The sequence below is a fragment of the Hippocampus guttulatus genome, chromosome 19 (assembly GCF_054856545.1).
Source record: "Hippocampus guttulatus isolate MCC_2025c chromosome 19, RoL_Hgut_1.0, whole genome shotgun sequence".
NCBI lineage: Eukaryota > Metazoa > Chordata > Actinopteri > Syngnathiformes > Syngnathidae > Hippocampus > Hippocampus guttulatus.
The window spans coordinates 7,676,616-7,690,190 of NC_141279.1; the positions used below are offsets into that span (position 1 = coordinate 7,676,616).

At 53.7% G+C, this 13,575-nt stretch overlaps 1 protein-coding gene across 1 annotated transcript; it reads right to left on the reverse strand.

The window, feature by feature from the left end:
* Positions 1–70: 70 nt before the first annotated feature.
* LOC147190011 (PH and SEC7 domain-containing protein 1-like) lies at positions 71–13,197 on the reverse strand. Its single transcript, XM_086138482.1, has 17 exons — positions 12,930–13,197; positions 10,873–12,532; positions 10,504–10,609; positions 9,682–10,225; positions 9,055–9,339; positions 8,823–8,954; positions 8,673–8,741; positions 8,410–8,522; positions 8,003–8,061; positions 7,752–7,841; positions 4,438–4,481; positions 3,264–3,466; positions 3,102–3,172; positions 2,861–3,018; positions 2,295–2,439; positions 1,931–2,074; positions 71–1,806 (listed from the first exon to the last, which is right to left on the reverse strand). The coding sequence occupies exons 2-17, from the start codon at positions 12,424–12,426 to the stop codon at positions 1,585–1,587; spliced, it is 3,939 nt and encodes a 1,312-aa protein (XP_085994608.1). The 5' UTR covers positions 12,427–12,532; positions 12,930–13,197; the 3' UTR covers positions 71–1,584.
* Between the last annotated feature and the right edge of the window lie 378 nt (positions 13,198–13,575).

Here is a 13,575-nt window from a genome sequence, read left to right on the forward strand (position 1 = left end):
GGGAAACATTTGTCCCTGTTTTTTTCTGAATACTTCTACGCCCTGAGATGGGAAAGAATTTGAAACAATAGAGGCATTAATTCTTTTATTGAGAACCCGTAAACCAACATGATCTTACAGAAGCACATAGTATTCACCTTTTTTTCTGAGTCATATATATAATTTTTCAATAATGCGTTTTTTAAAATATTTTTGTGATCTTTTTTCCTTAAAATTAAAATTGTTCCAAAAAAAATGAAAAAAATATATTTTAAAAAATGTAAAAGATGTTTTTCCTAAAGTGAATGCAACACACTTGCGTACACTTCTCCTTCCGGTGAAGAACAAAGAAACGTTTTTATTCAACCAGATGAAAATGTTCACAAAGGAGCAGAAAGACGGACAGTGACCTGAATTAGTCCGAAAGCCCAAATCAAGAAGAATAAACATGCTTTATTATTTACAATTATCCCGTTATCAATGGAGGGGGGGGGGATGTTGTCAGGGCGACCACCACCTCGCGCCAAGCACAAGCGTGTGTCCATCACTTGGTGGACGCGGGCACTTTGGTTACCGTGGTAACTAGCCTCTGCCTCCACCTCAAGTCAGTTGCTAACGTGGGGGTGGGGCTTCACCTGTCCTTTGAGCTCAATCTTGAATGATACCCCCCCCCATAAACGTACGTGCACATCCACAGCATGTCCGTATGTGCGCACACACACATATCTCCAAAGAACACATGACACAGACAGACACACACCCGCATAGAAAAGCAAAGATGCACACAAACGCACACACTAAAATAAATGCAATTGATTGAAGGTGAAGAAGAGTTGAAGTGTCCCCCAGATGTCCCCCAGTGTCCCCCAGATGATGTATGCGAGGGGGCGGGCTCTATAAGCCGTCCTCCCGCCAACCAACAAACAGCCAGTCTGGGAGATGAGTGACACTTTTGAAATGCTTTTCTGACCTCCGGGCCATGTTCACCGTTCAAGGTTGGCCTCGGCCATTGACGACGCGCGTCCTGCAGTCAAATGTGGCGCGTGGGAGAAGCTGAAAGAACATTCCAGATCCGTCTGGTGAGTGAAAGCACAGCGCCTGAGTCCAACTGGTGGCCACGAAGGACAACAGATGGAGCAAGATAGTAAAGCGAAGAAGGCAAGATGAAGAAAAGAGTCAAAGAAGAGCAAAGAGGTGAAGAGAATAGGAGCAGAGGAGCACGAGAAGAAAAAGAACCCGAGACAAAAAGAAGAAAAGAGAAGTGTCAATGCGCTCTCTCGTTGCCACGCAGGAAGTGATGAGACAAGATGGAGGAAAAGCTGAAAGGAAGGAAAGAAAGGCAAAAAGGACAAGACGGAACAGAGGAAAAGAAAGAAAAAGGAAAGATGAGGCAAGTCGAAGGTGTTTATGCGATGCTGGCAGGGCACTTTCCTGTTCTGACTGGGTGCCATTTTGCACGCCGTTTTGGGCGCCATTGTCCCCGCCCATCCACCCGAGTAGCGGGCAAGCCGGCTGGCCTGAGGAAGCGGCGGGGCGTAGCGGGCGAGAGGCTACCGCCCGCTCCAAAGCAAAGAAAAAGCCCAGCGGCGGGCGTCGAGACCGTCCTCACTTCTTCACGGCTTGCCTGTAGCTGTGCCTTTGGACGTCCTGCCGAGCTTTGCCGCCCGCTCGGGTTCCACTGGCCTGGCTGCCGTCGTGCAGGGTGGGGCTGGACTGCGCCCTCTGCAGAGCGCCATCGTCCTCCTCCAGCTCGGCCTCGCTGCTGGGGCCGCCGCCGCCCTCCATCTTGGCCCGCAGCAGGGCCACGTACGTCTCGTAGCGCGTTTTCTACACAAGTCAGACAACACCCGTCAATGATGGCCCAGCCGGTAGCATGTGCCAAATATCATTGATATGTTTTATGCATGTTGGTGGCCAATCATCGCTAAAGAGTAATGGTTTCCACACGGACCTCAAAGTGGAGATACTGGTCCCTCTGCTGGTACTGGTCTAGCTGCCTGCCTTTGAGTTTGTTTTGGGGCGGGCAAGAAAGCAGCTCGGCCAGCTCCGAAGATACGGCCCGCAAACGGGCCTCATGGGAACGCGCTTGCTCCTCCTGCAAACACACATGGCATGAACGCGCGCCGCACGCTATTAGCATCTCTTTCGTCACTTCTTATGCAGCGTATTCGCGCTCACGTGGACGATCTACGCGACTCACAAATGATTTGGCTCTGCAGTTCATGCTCGTTACTCAGATTACAAGTTAGACAGTTGTCGAACAACAATCTTGGTCACAACAGTCAAACTGTGATTGCCGTGTGTTGCGGGCCCACCTCGGACTGTTTGGACATGTTGCCCGGCAACAGAGGCCTGCTGAACTTCTTCTGGGAGCCGACGGCGGGCGGAAAGGGCGGAGCCGAGAATGTGGCCGCCACCGTGTTGATGCTGGTGATCCACGACTGCATCTGCTCGGCGTTTCTGTCGTGGTCGATGGGCAAACGTCAACGAGCACCGGCGCCAATTACGAGCTTGCGGCAATCGGCGGTGTCGGGGGTTGATATGGGAAAGGTCCACACCCGACCAGCGCTCTCGACACATTCCAACAGGACCCCCGAGGTCATCATCAAGAAGAAGAAACGCAATGTGCAATGGTCGCTATGGAGACGCGGGAAGTCTCACACAAGCAGCCAATCGGCAAACTCCCTCAAGACCGAGGCAGCGTGGGGAGGCGGGGCTTGACTATCTGGGCCAAAGACCAGCTGGAACTGGAGCGGCGAGGCCTCAATGTGTGTATGAGAGTACGCATGCATGTGTCTGTGTGTGAGGGTTTGTGCGCGTGTGTCAGTGAGTGTTTGAACGTGTGTCTCACACACACACGCGTACGCACACACACACTTACGGCGCCTGGAAGAGGAAGAGCCTCCAGTCTGCAGTCCGCAGGTAGAAGACGTTTGCACGTTTGCTGTAGTCGGCCGCTTTGGTGGCGAGCGAGTGATGGATGGAGACGGCGTTCTTCAGGTCGTCGTCCGTCAGCGGCTTGTCGGCGCGGTACTCGCCCTAAGTGCCCCGTCCCGCCCAGGCGTCAGGAAGTTAGCGTGGCCATTCGCACGCGACGCGACGCGACGTGAGGCGCGACTCACTTTCTGCAGGTAGAGGATGAGCCCCTTCAAGATGGCGTAGAAGGTCTTCCAGCCTCGCTTGCCTCTCGGTGCTGCCGCGCGGCAAACAATCGTGAGAGTGTGTGTGAAGCGCTGCGGATGTACAATATCCTAAACCGGCGTCCCAAACGGCTTCTTACGTACTTCTCTTCCCGTCCGAGTCGGCGTGCACTTTGCGCACCAGGAAGCCCTTCTTGTACAGCGGCGTCCTACAGGGCGGCGTCTCATCCGCCGACAAGGTCCCGTCGTCGCTGCCGCCGCCGCCGCCACTGCCCTTGGCCGATCTCGACGAGTCGCACAGGCTGTCCCCGAGTTCCGAGAAGGACTTCCTCAGTTCCTCCTCATCGCTACGGAGACAGCAAACACATGAGTGCGACTGGTCACCAAAACAAAAATCGTCATCAAGTGGCCCGTGGCAGCGTCATGTCGCCGTAGCAATCTCGTAGCATCTTTAGCTCAAGCCACTTGAGAAAAAAAAAGAAATATATTTGGACAAAGTTACGATTACAAAAGTACACTTGTCAATTTTCAAATGTAGTCCAAAACGTTTATGTGTGTGTGTGTGTGTGTGTGTGTAAGGAAGAAGGCATGGCTGATGGTGTTGTCTGACGTCACACGAGCAACACTTGTTAGCTCAGCAGGTGGCGCCCTGAGTTCCCAAATAGAAGACAGACGAGAGCGCCACATACGCGTTTGGTCAGGCCAATCAGCACGCAGCCTGTTGCCTGGCAACTGCTGCACGGCCTGAGCGGCTTCTTACACCCATACTTACACAAGGGGGGCGGGGGGGGGATGTGTTTCCACGGTGACACCTCGCCATGCTGCGCAAATTATACACACGCTCCTGCAGGCACGCGTACACAAAACCCACACAAAGCGAGCACCGATACGCCCCGTCAGGTGGCCCTGCGACGTCATCAAACGGCGTCGTCATGGAGATGAAGTATTTTGCTCCCGCGGCTATTCTGGGAGAGGAAGTGGGAGGATGCAGGTGATGCGAGAGAGCGCAAACTGAGTGAGCGAAGTGAGACAGAGAGAGAGAGAGAGAGTGGTCGCCATGGTGCCGTCACCTTGGCAACAAAGCCCAGCCAGCCGCTCGCCTAATTGCCATCTCCGAGCATCTGTAGAACTGCCCGTTGTCCACGTTTGCAATTTGCTACTCTCTAATCACTCTAGAGGGATTTTTAGATACTGGATAGTTCCTCAAAAGTCTCGTAAATATCCCACGTCGGGATTGGGGGGTAGGGATCGTCTGAATAATTGCAAGAGTGTAGTCCCTAGTGACTAGTGCGTGTGTGTGTGTTCATGTTGGACTTACAGGGTCCACTGCAGCTTCTGTGTTTTGATGGAGTTATAGAGCGCCTGCAGACACACAAACAAACAGGTTACTCAGATTGGTCGTAGCTCATAGTTAGCTACCAGTTGCCGATCAATCATTCACCCGTTTGTGACCAGCTCGCTCAAATATGATACCGACAGCTGACTGGAGGAGACAACCGGTGCCGTTACTTACCACAAAAATGTTTTTGATAAGCACCCAGGGCGCAAAAACAACTCTAGGAAGTCCCTAGTCAGTGACATAATCAGGTCAGACCGATCACTTGTCTGCTATGGCCTGGGTTCGGGTCAGGGTTCAGGCTGAGTTAGCAACCAGTTAGCTGCTCGTTTTTGACCAATCACCGACCAGTCTGTCATAAGAGTAGGAAATTGATCGCACGAATTAGCCACCACTTAGCGACCATCGAGCGAGTTTTAGGATTAGTGTAGAAGTAGGTCAATTGCGCGGATCATCACAGCAGCTACCGAGCAGTTGATAGACAACTGCTGCAATTCATTGCAGGCCAGAAGATTTCATCCAACCCATTTTCATGCACCAATAATGCTAACCTGTAACCTGACAAGCTGTCCATCGTAGTAACCGCTGTCCCCGATAGGGTTAACGCCACAATAAACAGAAGATATAACATCCAACATTGACAATCATACACTCAACTATACCGACATACGCCTCAGGAGAGAATCAAAGTCTCCTTTCAGTGCATCTGACCGATCCTACGAAATAAAGCAGGCCGGAAGAACAATTCCAGTTCTTGCGAATCCGTACTGTCGTGAGACTTAAGAGCTAAAAATGGCTCCCACCAAAAAGAAAAAAAAAAGGGGAGTTTTCAACATATTTTTGAATAATTACTTTGTACATTGAAGTAAAAAGCATGAGATAAAGCAGATCCGCACATTTCAAAGATCACAAAGTTTTGTCATCTGGGGTGTTTGAAAGGAAATCCCAGGTATGAACAAGTTTTGGTACAGTTGCGCAACCGGCTAAGAATGAGCACTTCTCTGCCGTGCCTTGACATCGAGCGTGCAGGTCAGTTACGAGCGAGCAGCTGGCAATGACGTCACGAGAGCAGGAAGTCAATTGCATTCTTCATTGCAGTAGCGAGCGACGAGTTATCACCGACAACCGATCAGTTAGCAAGCCGTTAGCGACCGGCTAGAGCCCGGTCGGCGACGTACGTGGCGAGACCAGTGGTCAAGCGGCCGGACCAAAGTGAACTTCGCAGAGGAGTGGGGGGGGGGGGGGGGGACGACCTGTTGGTCGCCATAGCGACGTGTTTTGGCGTACCTTCCTCCTCTTGCGGGCCTGCGGGTGGTTTTGGCCGTCCTGAGCTTTTCCCAGCAGGTCGGGAAAGACGAGCGGCTTGAGGGACCGCGAGCGCGGCGTCCTGGGGTAGCGAAACGGGTCCATCATGCGGAAATCGCGGCCGTAGCGCACCGTGCAAAGCGAGCGCGAGCGCAGACGTCCCGCCGAGTGCAGGCTGTTCACGCCGATCATGGTCGCCGAAGAAGTCGCTCGATCCGGGCTGCTGCGAAACGGGGAGCAGATGGCCAAAGGGAAGGAGGAGTCGCTGGTGCTGATGAGGGTGGCTGGAAATCACTGGCCCGGCGTGCGCGCACCTGACGCAGCCGCGTCCATGGCCGCTGCACAACTTCTGCGAGGGGGTGTGTGCGAGGGGGGTGGCGGCAGAGGAGGGGGGGGGGGCTGTGGGGCGTCAACGCTCAGACTCGGCGTCGGGATTCCAAAGAGCGTCACTTTCGTCGCAAGCCGGCGCGGAGCAGACCAAAAAGAAAAAGAAGCTTCCTGTTGCTCGTGGCGTGGCCGTTTCTCCGTTTTTTCCCAGCAGGTATTTCTCTCGCAGGTTTTTTTTGTTCTTTCCTTTTGTGTTGCCACGGCGACCAGAAGGCGAGAAGCTGTCGAATGTCACCAGCCGAATGTCTTCCTCGCTCTCTCGTTCATTCTCTCTCACTTCATCACTAGTACCGCCCCCGTACACCCCTACTCCCCCCTCCCTCCCTCCCTCGAGCCCCACCCCCTCCCTCCATCCCTCCCTCTCTCTCTCCCTCCTGTTCTGTTTGGTCTTCGCACATCCAGGCGGTGATGAGCAGCTCGTGTGGGCGAAAAGGTGCAAATGTTCGCCATCAACTTTCCATCCACTTCCTGTCGGACTCTGACTGCTCCGGCACACGTGTGTGTGTGTGTGCCAGAGAGAGAGAGAGTGTGCGTCAGCGAGTGCGTGGAAGAGAAAGTGTGTGAGAAAAAGAATGAGTGTCTGTGTACGTGTGTGAGAGAGCGAAGGTGAATATGAGAGATTAAAGGGGGGGGGGGGTGAGAAAGCGAAACGTGAAAGTGTGTAGTGACGGCCTCTAGGGGGAAAAGCCAGCATGAAGACCAGGTTTGCCAATGTCATTTTTCAACTTCCTGTTTATGGGCACTCATCAAGAAGACACTGTAGCTGGGTCCAAATCGGTAGGCTGCGTCCTTGAGGGCCCTCACCATGGCAGGCGGGGGTCTTTGCAAGGCTCCTCAATCATGTAGCAGCCACAGTGGGCCGCAGAAACCGCGGCCAATTTGGATAAGCCGAGCGTAGAAGAAGAGCCGAGCAATGTAGGCGACCAACGTGGGCTCCAGAGCAGCCTTGGCTGAGGGCCGTCTCCACGGAAACAAAGGCCAGAGGTCAAGGCGAGACTTGAAGGCCGCGTGAGTTTGGACACAAGGCGTGCGCGGCGGAACTTGCGTCACGTGGCCTTTGGAGGACGAGTCATGCTAAGGAGACGCTAATGCCAAGGAGAACGGGGCCCCCGCTTGCTCACTGGGGATCGTCATCAGCACGGAAAGACAAACAAACCGCATCTAATGAGCTCGTTAGAAACAGGAAGCCAGAAGCCGGACAGATCAGCCGCCCACCACCTCGTCTCCATAGCGATCGGGCATAAAGGACGGGGGCGGGAGTGGTCTTGATAGCATCCACGCGTTACCGTGGCAACCACGCAGGGGGACACGAACAACACTTGGGGACTGCACACAGGAAGGAAGCCGCGGTAATGTTTGGGATGTTTACACACAATGAAAATGAAGATAATGAGGACAGCGGGCTAATGGGGGGGGGCAAGGAGGGGAGGGGCTGAGGACTGGGTGCTGCTGAAGGAGCGACAAAACAGACACCAGGAAAGCACAGGGAGGAAAATGAGAAAAATAGAGGGGGGGAAATAACAAAAAAAGGGACAAAATGAAAAATGACAAATGAAAAGTGCAAATGGTTCAAAGGAGACCCTGAAAAGGGAAGGAAGTCTTACTTTGAGCAGGGGTTTGGGGAAGGCTCGTCCATCATTGAGTCCGTCCAAGTCGTGGACAAATTGCACGCAAGACATCTTGGCGCCAACATTCTGACCAAAAAAAAAAACGACACCCGCATTTCATCCTTGACGCTAGTCGGCCACATTTGGATGGTTGGCATATCATTTGGCGAACGGCGGTTAAGACGCACTCAATTGGTGCGAGTCCACAGCAGATGTCATCGCAACAACAAGACTTTGGCGAAACTCACCGGGCCGTGCAAGTCCGTGCTGAGAGACGTGAGCGCACGCGTCAGCGTGTGGACGGCATCTGAAGAGAAACGCAACATTTCATCGCCGACGTGTTCTCACCAAAAAACGTTTCGAGATTTTTCATCATTCATATTTTGACTTCATTGTGCAGTACGGCAAATGTGTTGCTGACACGCCTGAAAAAAAAAAAGGGAAAGTTCCAACGTGATAAATTGCACATTTTAACATGATAGGCTCCACGTTACACCTGACGTCAAATTGATCATGTCACGTGTTTGTTTGTTGTTGTTTTTTTTGGGGGGGCGTAGCAGCAATCGAGCGTTCATCATCCGCTCGCTATTTCACGTGGACGCCATCATCTGCACCAGAGCGTTGCGTTGCGTTGCGTTGCGTTGCGTGTTCTCACCCTCCGAGGGAAAACCGGTCGGGTTGCACAGCAAATAACGGCGGGAAAAATGCCGCAGCAGCCTCTCTCGCTCTTGACTCTGCCCCGACATCGCCACCTGCTTCAGGAACTCCCTGCGCGCGCGTGCACACACACACACACACACACACACACACACACACACACACACACACACGAGCATTGTAACTGGCCTACACAGGTCAGAGTTGAGCACTGTTCACTGTTCTCTAAGGCCAAAATTACACACACACGCACGCACACACCTGAGAGCTTGGTCCAGGGGTAGATGCGAGAAGTCAAAGAGTCGGAGGTACTCGTCTGCCAGAAGGAGGCTGAAGTCATCGTTGCCGCACAAAAAAAGATAAGAAAATGAAGGCAGCGACGCTTCAGGATGCAGCGGCGCAGGCACTCACTTCCTGCTCAGCTGCTGCGCAGCGTCCGCCCGGCGGAAGCCTTCCGAGTGGTAAAGGCGTCGCGCCATGCGCTCGGCGTCGGCGCTGTCGTCTCGCCGCCACTTGGCCACGCGCCGCTGGACCGCCTCCTCCCTGCCGACGACACCCACACATTCTTTTTGTTCGTCTATCTATGCCAGCGACGTACCTGACAAGCAGAGACAACTGGAGGCACGAGAGCTTATGAGTTGACCTCGACACAGACGATGGCGGCGGGCGCAAGCAGCCCCGCCTCCCGGGCGGCGTGTCCGTCGAGCCGCCGCTCAGCCTCTCGCTGGACGGCGCCCGCGTGGCGTCCGAGTCGGGCGCAGGGTCGAGGCCGTCCAGGCTTTGGAAGGACGTCCCCTTGGCTCGCGCCGACTCCACGATGCTCTCAAAATGGCGGCTGAAGGCGTCCTCGGTGGCCCGGTGACGATGCTGCAGCCGGACAGGCGACTTGAGAGCCGGCTGACGGGCGTCTAAGAAACACTCCGACGCCCTGGACACAAAACGGTGGGTGCCGTTATTCCTCGTATCACGAGCGACGCTATTCTTATTTTTGTTCACCTGTGCTGGCTTTTTTTTGGTTTGTTTGTTTGTGTTGTTGTTGCTGCATCAATGTGAGTGAATCAAAAATTCCCAATCGAGGCGAGGAGGAGAGCGGGGTGCTGAATGTCATCATTAGCTGCAGTCCTAATTGGTAGTGTTCTACTTCTCATTCAAATGGGCATCAAAAGGCTTCAATCAGTTTGGAATTGATTCGAATGTCAACGTAAATAATGGAAATCAAACGGTGAGGTCCATTGCCGGCCGGCCCAAATGTTTGTTGTGTGCTGCGTACCTCTTCATGCATGGGAAACCTTGTTCCAGTTCCTGCGCTGCGTCTTGTTGTTTCCTGTCATCCCCTTGCATCCTCACACTAGCCCAGCTCACCACCTCTTCATCGTCGTCTTCCTCTTCCTCCACCTGCTCTCCTTCTCGACTCCCCTCTTCCTCAGCCCTTCCCGTATAAGACCCTAAAGCCAAACCGTACGGGCTTAGGCCTGAGCCCTGAGGATCCTCCCCGTGGACACTTCTGTTACTCCCAAACGCAGAGTCTTTGTCCACCCGCCCACCCATCAGCACCTCGTCCATGTCCGTCTCACGGTAGCAGCGCAGCGGGACGGCGTCCAGGTCCGTCTCCGAGTACTTGAGGGTGCGGCGGATGACGCCCGTTTCGGGGGACCACCCGACATGGGCGGCGGCGGGGGGCGGGGTCACCAATTCCACCTCCACGTGTCGAACATGTTGACTGGCGGCAAGCAGCGGCAGGGAAGAGGGAGGGGTCGGGGTGGGGGACTCGCTGGAGTTTCCACTAGGGGGTGCTGTGGAAGCTTCCACAAAGTCTACATGAAAACGAAGAAGGAAAACAATTCGATGAGATGTTTACCTCACTCCTTAGCCACTCTACTAGTCAACCAGTCGACTGTGGATTGGCCTTTTTTGCTAGTTTGCCACCACACAGTCCCATATTCACTTTTGTGGGTGGAACCCCCTTGTAGACCGTTTTGGGAACTATCTTGGTGCACTTTGTAAAATTCTCGACCGAGTGAGTGGGGAACGATTCAGTGATTCCCAACACCTCCAGTGTTTACAGTAAGACGATAAATGAATTCTCCATTACTTGCGGGCCCGCTGCCGGCACCCTCTTCGGGTCCGAAGAGAAACTCCCACTTGGCCCGAGCGATCTTCTGACAGTGTAGCGACAGGAAAGGCGCTGCACTGTCCGTCTGAAAAAGTCCAAACAACAACGAAAAACCATCTCAGATTATCTAAACTCGGCTAAAGATGGGTGGGAGTCGGGTTGCAAAAGTTTGGAACAGTTTGGCAAACAATGTGAATTTCAATAGATTCCCTGTTAAAAGTCAACCTTCATTTTTTTTTTTTTGTGTGTGTGTAAATTTCTTGGATCATGCCTGTTTACCCCCATAGACGTTTAAAAAGTGTCACAATTTTGCAACCCTTAATGGGGGCCCGGGGGTCCAAGTCCCACCTGTATTCCAGAGGTCGAGGCTCCGCTCTCATTTCCCTGGTGGCCGGACTGAAGGGACTCGGGTGACAAGCACTCCCGCTCCCCTAAACTGCCTGTGACTCCGCTGGACCCCGGTGAGGAACCTCCCATGGCATCCAAAGGGTAGTCACAGTCCGCATCCGGGGAGTCTAGGACCACAGGGCCCAGTAGGAGGCGCTCTCTCCTTTTTTGCTCAGCTCGCTTCTGTTGCGTTGTTGGGCTGAGAGATCCATGCTGGCCGGACCCATCGCGAGCCTGGTCGCTGTCCGGGAATGGGAAAGGACTGCTACTCCGCCCCTTATCCGGTGCCTCTTCAATCATCTGACTGACTAAGGGTTTGGAGGTCAACCATGAATGATCTCCTCTCTCTCTGCATCCTGAGCCCCTCCGGTTGGCGCTGGTGTACTGGGGTGTCTGACATCGATGCAGGGTGAGACTGTAAGGTGGTCGGAGATTACCCAGGGACACTCCAGGGTCCCTGATGGGGGAGCCAAGCTCGGTAGGAGGGTGAGAAGGGCGGTGGACGCGCGGAGGAGGGGAAGGTGAATCAGGAGCCCAGCTCAGGAGCTGGTTGGACTGGTGGAGGGGTCGCCCACCCTGGTTTGCAGCTGACATGTGGACGGGGATGTTCATCTTGTGGCTTTGATGTGGAGAAGCGGGTCTGGATTCTTTGGGATGAACCCAGGGGGCGGCTGAACGTTTAGAATTGCCACTCAACTGGTTTAAGCCTCCCATGACGTCATCTGCCAAGTCAGCAGGTCTTTGGGAGTGAAAAAGGGGACTTTGGGACTGTGAGGACTGCTGGTCTGACACCGGAGTCCAAGGCCACCCACATGTCCCGTGGTTTTTGTTGTGGTGCAGGACAGGAGAACCGGACCAGGACTGACAACGGGCTGGATGATGGGTTCGAGACCACGTTGAGCGCTCCAGTCTATGCGCCACTTTGATACTCAATAGCGGGGATCCAAAGTGCTCCAAAGCCCTTCGAGGTGCAGCCCTGCCAACGGGGTCCAGAGCAGCTCGGAAACCTGAAGGTTGAAATGTCAATTTAGGACTGCATGAAGAATCATACCAAAAAGGGTCACAAAGTCTTTTGTGAACCCGGGTGCCTCTTTCCTGACTGTTCGCTGGACTGCTTAAAGTCTTCACGTTGGACTTCTGCACATAACTGAAGGAGACCACAGACCGCTTCCCATCAATCCCCTCTTTGTTGTCGGAGCAGGCCTTGGTGGAGGTCTTCATGTCACATGGTAGACTCCAGCGCTTGAATGCCCCGGGATAACTGAAGGCTTGATTAAGGTGAGACCTTCCAGAAACTGGAGGAGATTGGTGGAGTAGTTTAGGACTGGGGGTCTGACATCTGGTGGGGGTCCGGCTGGCGAGCTGGGACAGGAGGTCCCGAGTATTGTCCTTAAGTCCCGAGTGATTCAGAGGAGAACCATGTTTGTGTTCTCCAAATGTCTTCCCCCCGACACTAGGATTGGAAGCAGACCTGACTTCCACATACAGGTGGACGACCTTCCCGGATTGGGACATCGTCTCCACCGCTTGTGTCCTTGTGGGAAGTTATTGAGATGGTTCGTGTGTGTGTGTGGGGGGGGGGGGGTGGAGTATCCGTTCAACAAGCACCCCTAGTCAGCACCTGGAAAAGGGGGAGGAGCTTGTTTAGGATTAAAAAAAAACAAGTAGACTCATGTGCAGTACACACATGCACATTTGTGTGAATGAATGAAGGAATATGTGTGAGGGGGGCGCAGGGGCGCTTTAATGAATGTGTGCATGAGCATGTAAAGGTCATGCAAAGAGTTGAGGATGAGTTCAAGAGGAAACATGAAGATGACGATGAGGAAGACACCAGCAACTTCAGTCGTGCAGGCACAAAAAAAAAAGTTGTGTGAATGGCAGACAGAAAGCTGCTGCGTCAATTACATGTTGGGGGACGTTTGGGGGGGGGTGTTCCGAGGGAGCCGCATACTGACGAGCGCGCGCGTGAGACGCTGTGCACGACGGACGCAAGAAGAGGAAGAAGAGTTACTCACAGGACGGAAACTCGCACGTACGCATCCATGTTGACGACCATCGCGACGGTGTCGGCATCTCGTGGTGCCCGCGCACAGCGACGGCGACCGGACCGCCGCATCTGGTTCGTCCTCCTCGCGGATTTTGCGCGTGCGCGTGCACTTGACGTCAGGTGGGAGAAGATAACACAACGCCCGCAGCCCCGCCCCTCCCCGTGCCGGCCGGCCAGCCGGGCACCACTGAACATGCGCAATGCCTTCGCCGCGCCAACACCTGCGTCTGCGTGCGCGTCCCCTCGCAGGACGGTTTATGAGCACGAGGAGCGTGCGTGTTGAGAATCACGTGACGCGCTGCTGCAGTGCACGTGACGCTCGGATGGAGACACGTGGGGCAGGTTCACATTTATCCAGCAGGCGGCAGCACACGCGCGTACACAACAGTGATTAAATTGTATTTTTGGGCATTTCTTCATTTGCAGTGAATTAATTAATGGTCTTATTTTAATTTTATTGTGAATGGCAACCTTTAAAATTAAGTAAATTAAAAGACTTGCACTTTATGTATTTCAAACAAAGGCAAAAGCTAGCATTGCTCGTCGCAGTTGTAGACAGCTATAACAATACCCACAGACATTGTTTTCGCTTGCGGTAGAAGTAGAAGAAGAAG

What these genes read in the sequence shown, in the direction of transcription:
- LOC147190011 (XM_086138482.1), bottom strand. Translation starts at nt 12,426, where the DNA reads ATGTCCCAATCCGGGAAGGTCGTCCACCTGTATGTGGAAGTCAGGTCT. An exon ending in GGTTTCCCATGCATGAAGAG is followed by an intron (nt 9,340 to 9,681) that starts GTACGCAGCACA and finishes TTTTGTGTCCAG; the next exon opens with GGCGTCGGAGTGTTTCTTAG. An exon ending in TCATCCTCTACCTGCAGAAA is followed by an intron (nt 3,019 to 3,101) that starts GTGAGTCGCGCC and finishes CGGGGCACTTAG; the next exon opens with GGCGAGTACCGCGCCGACAA.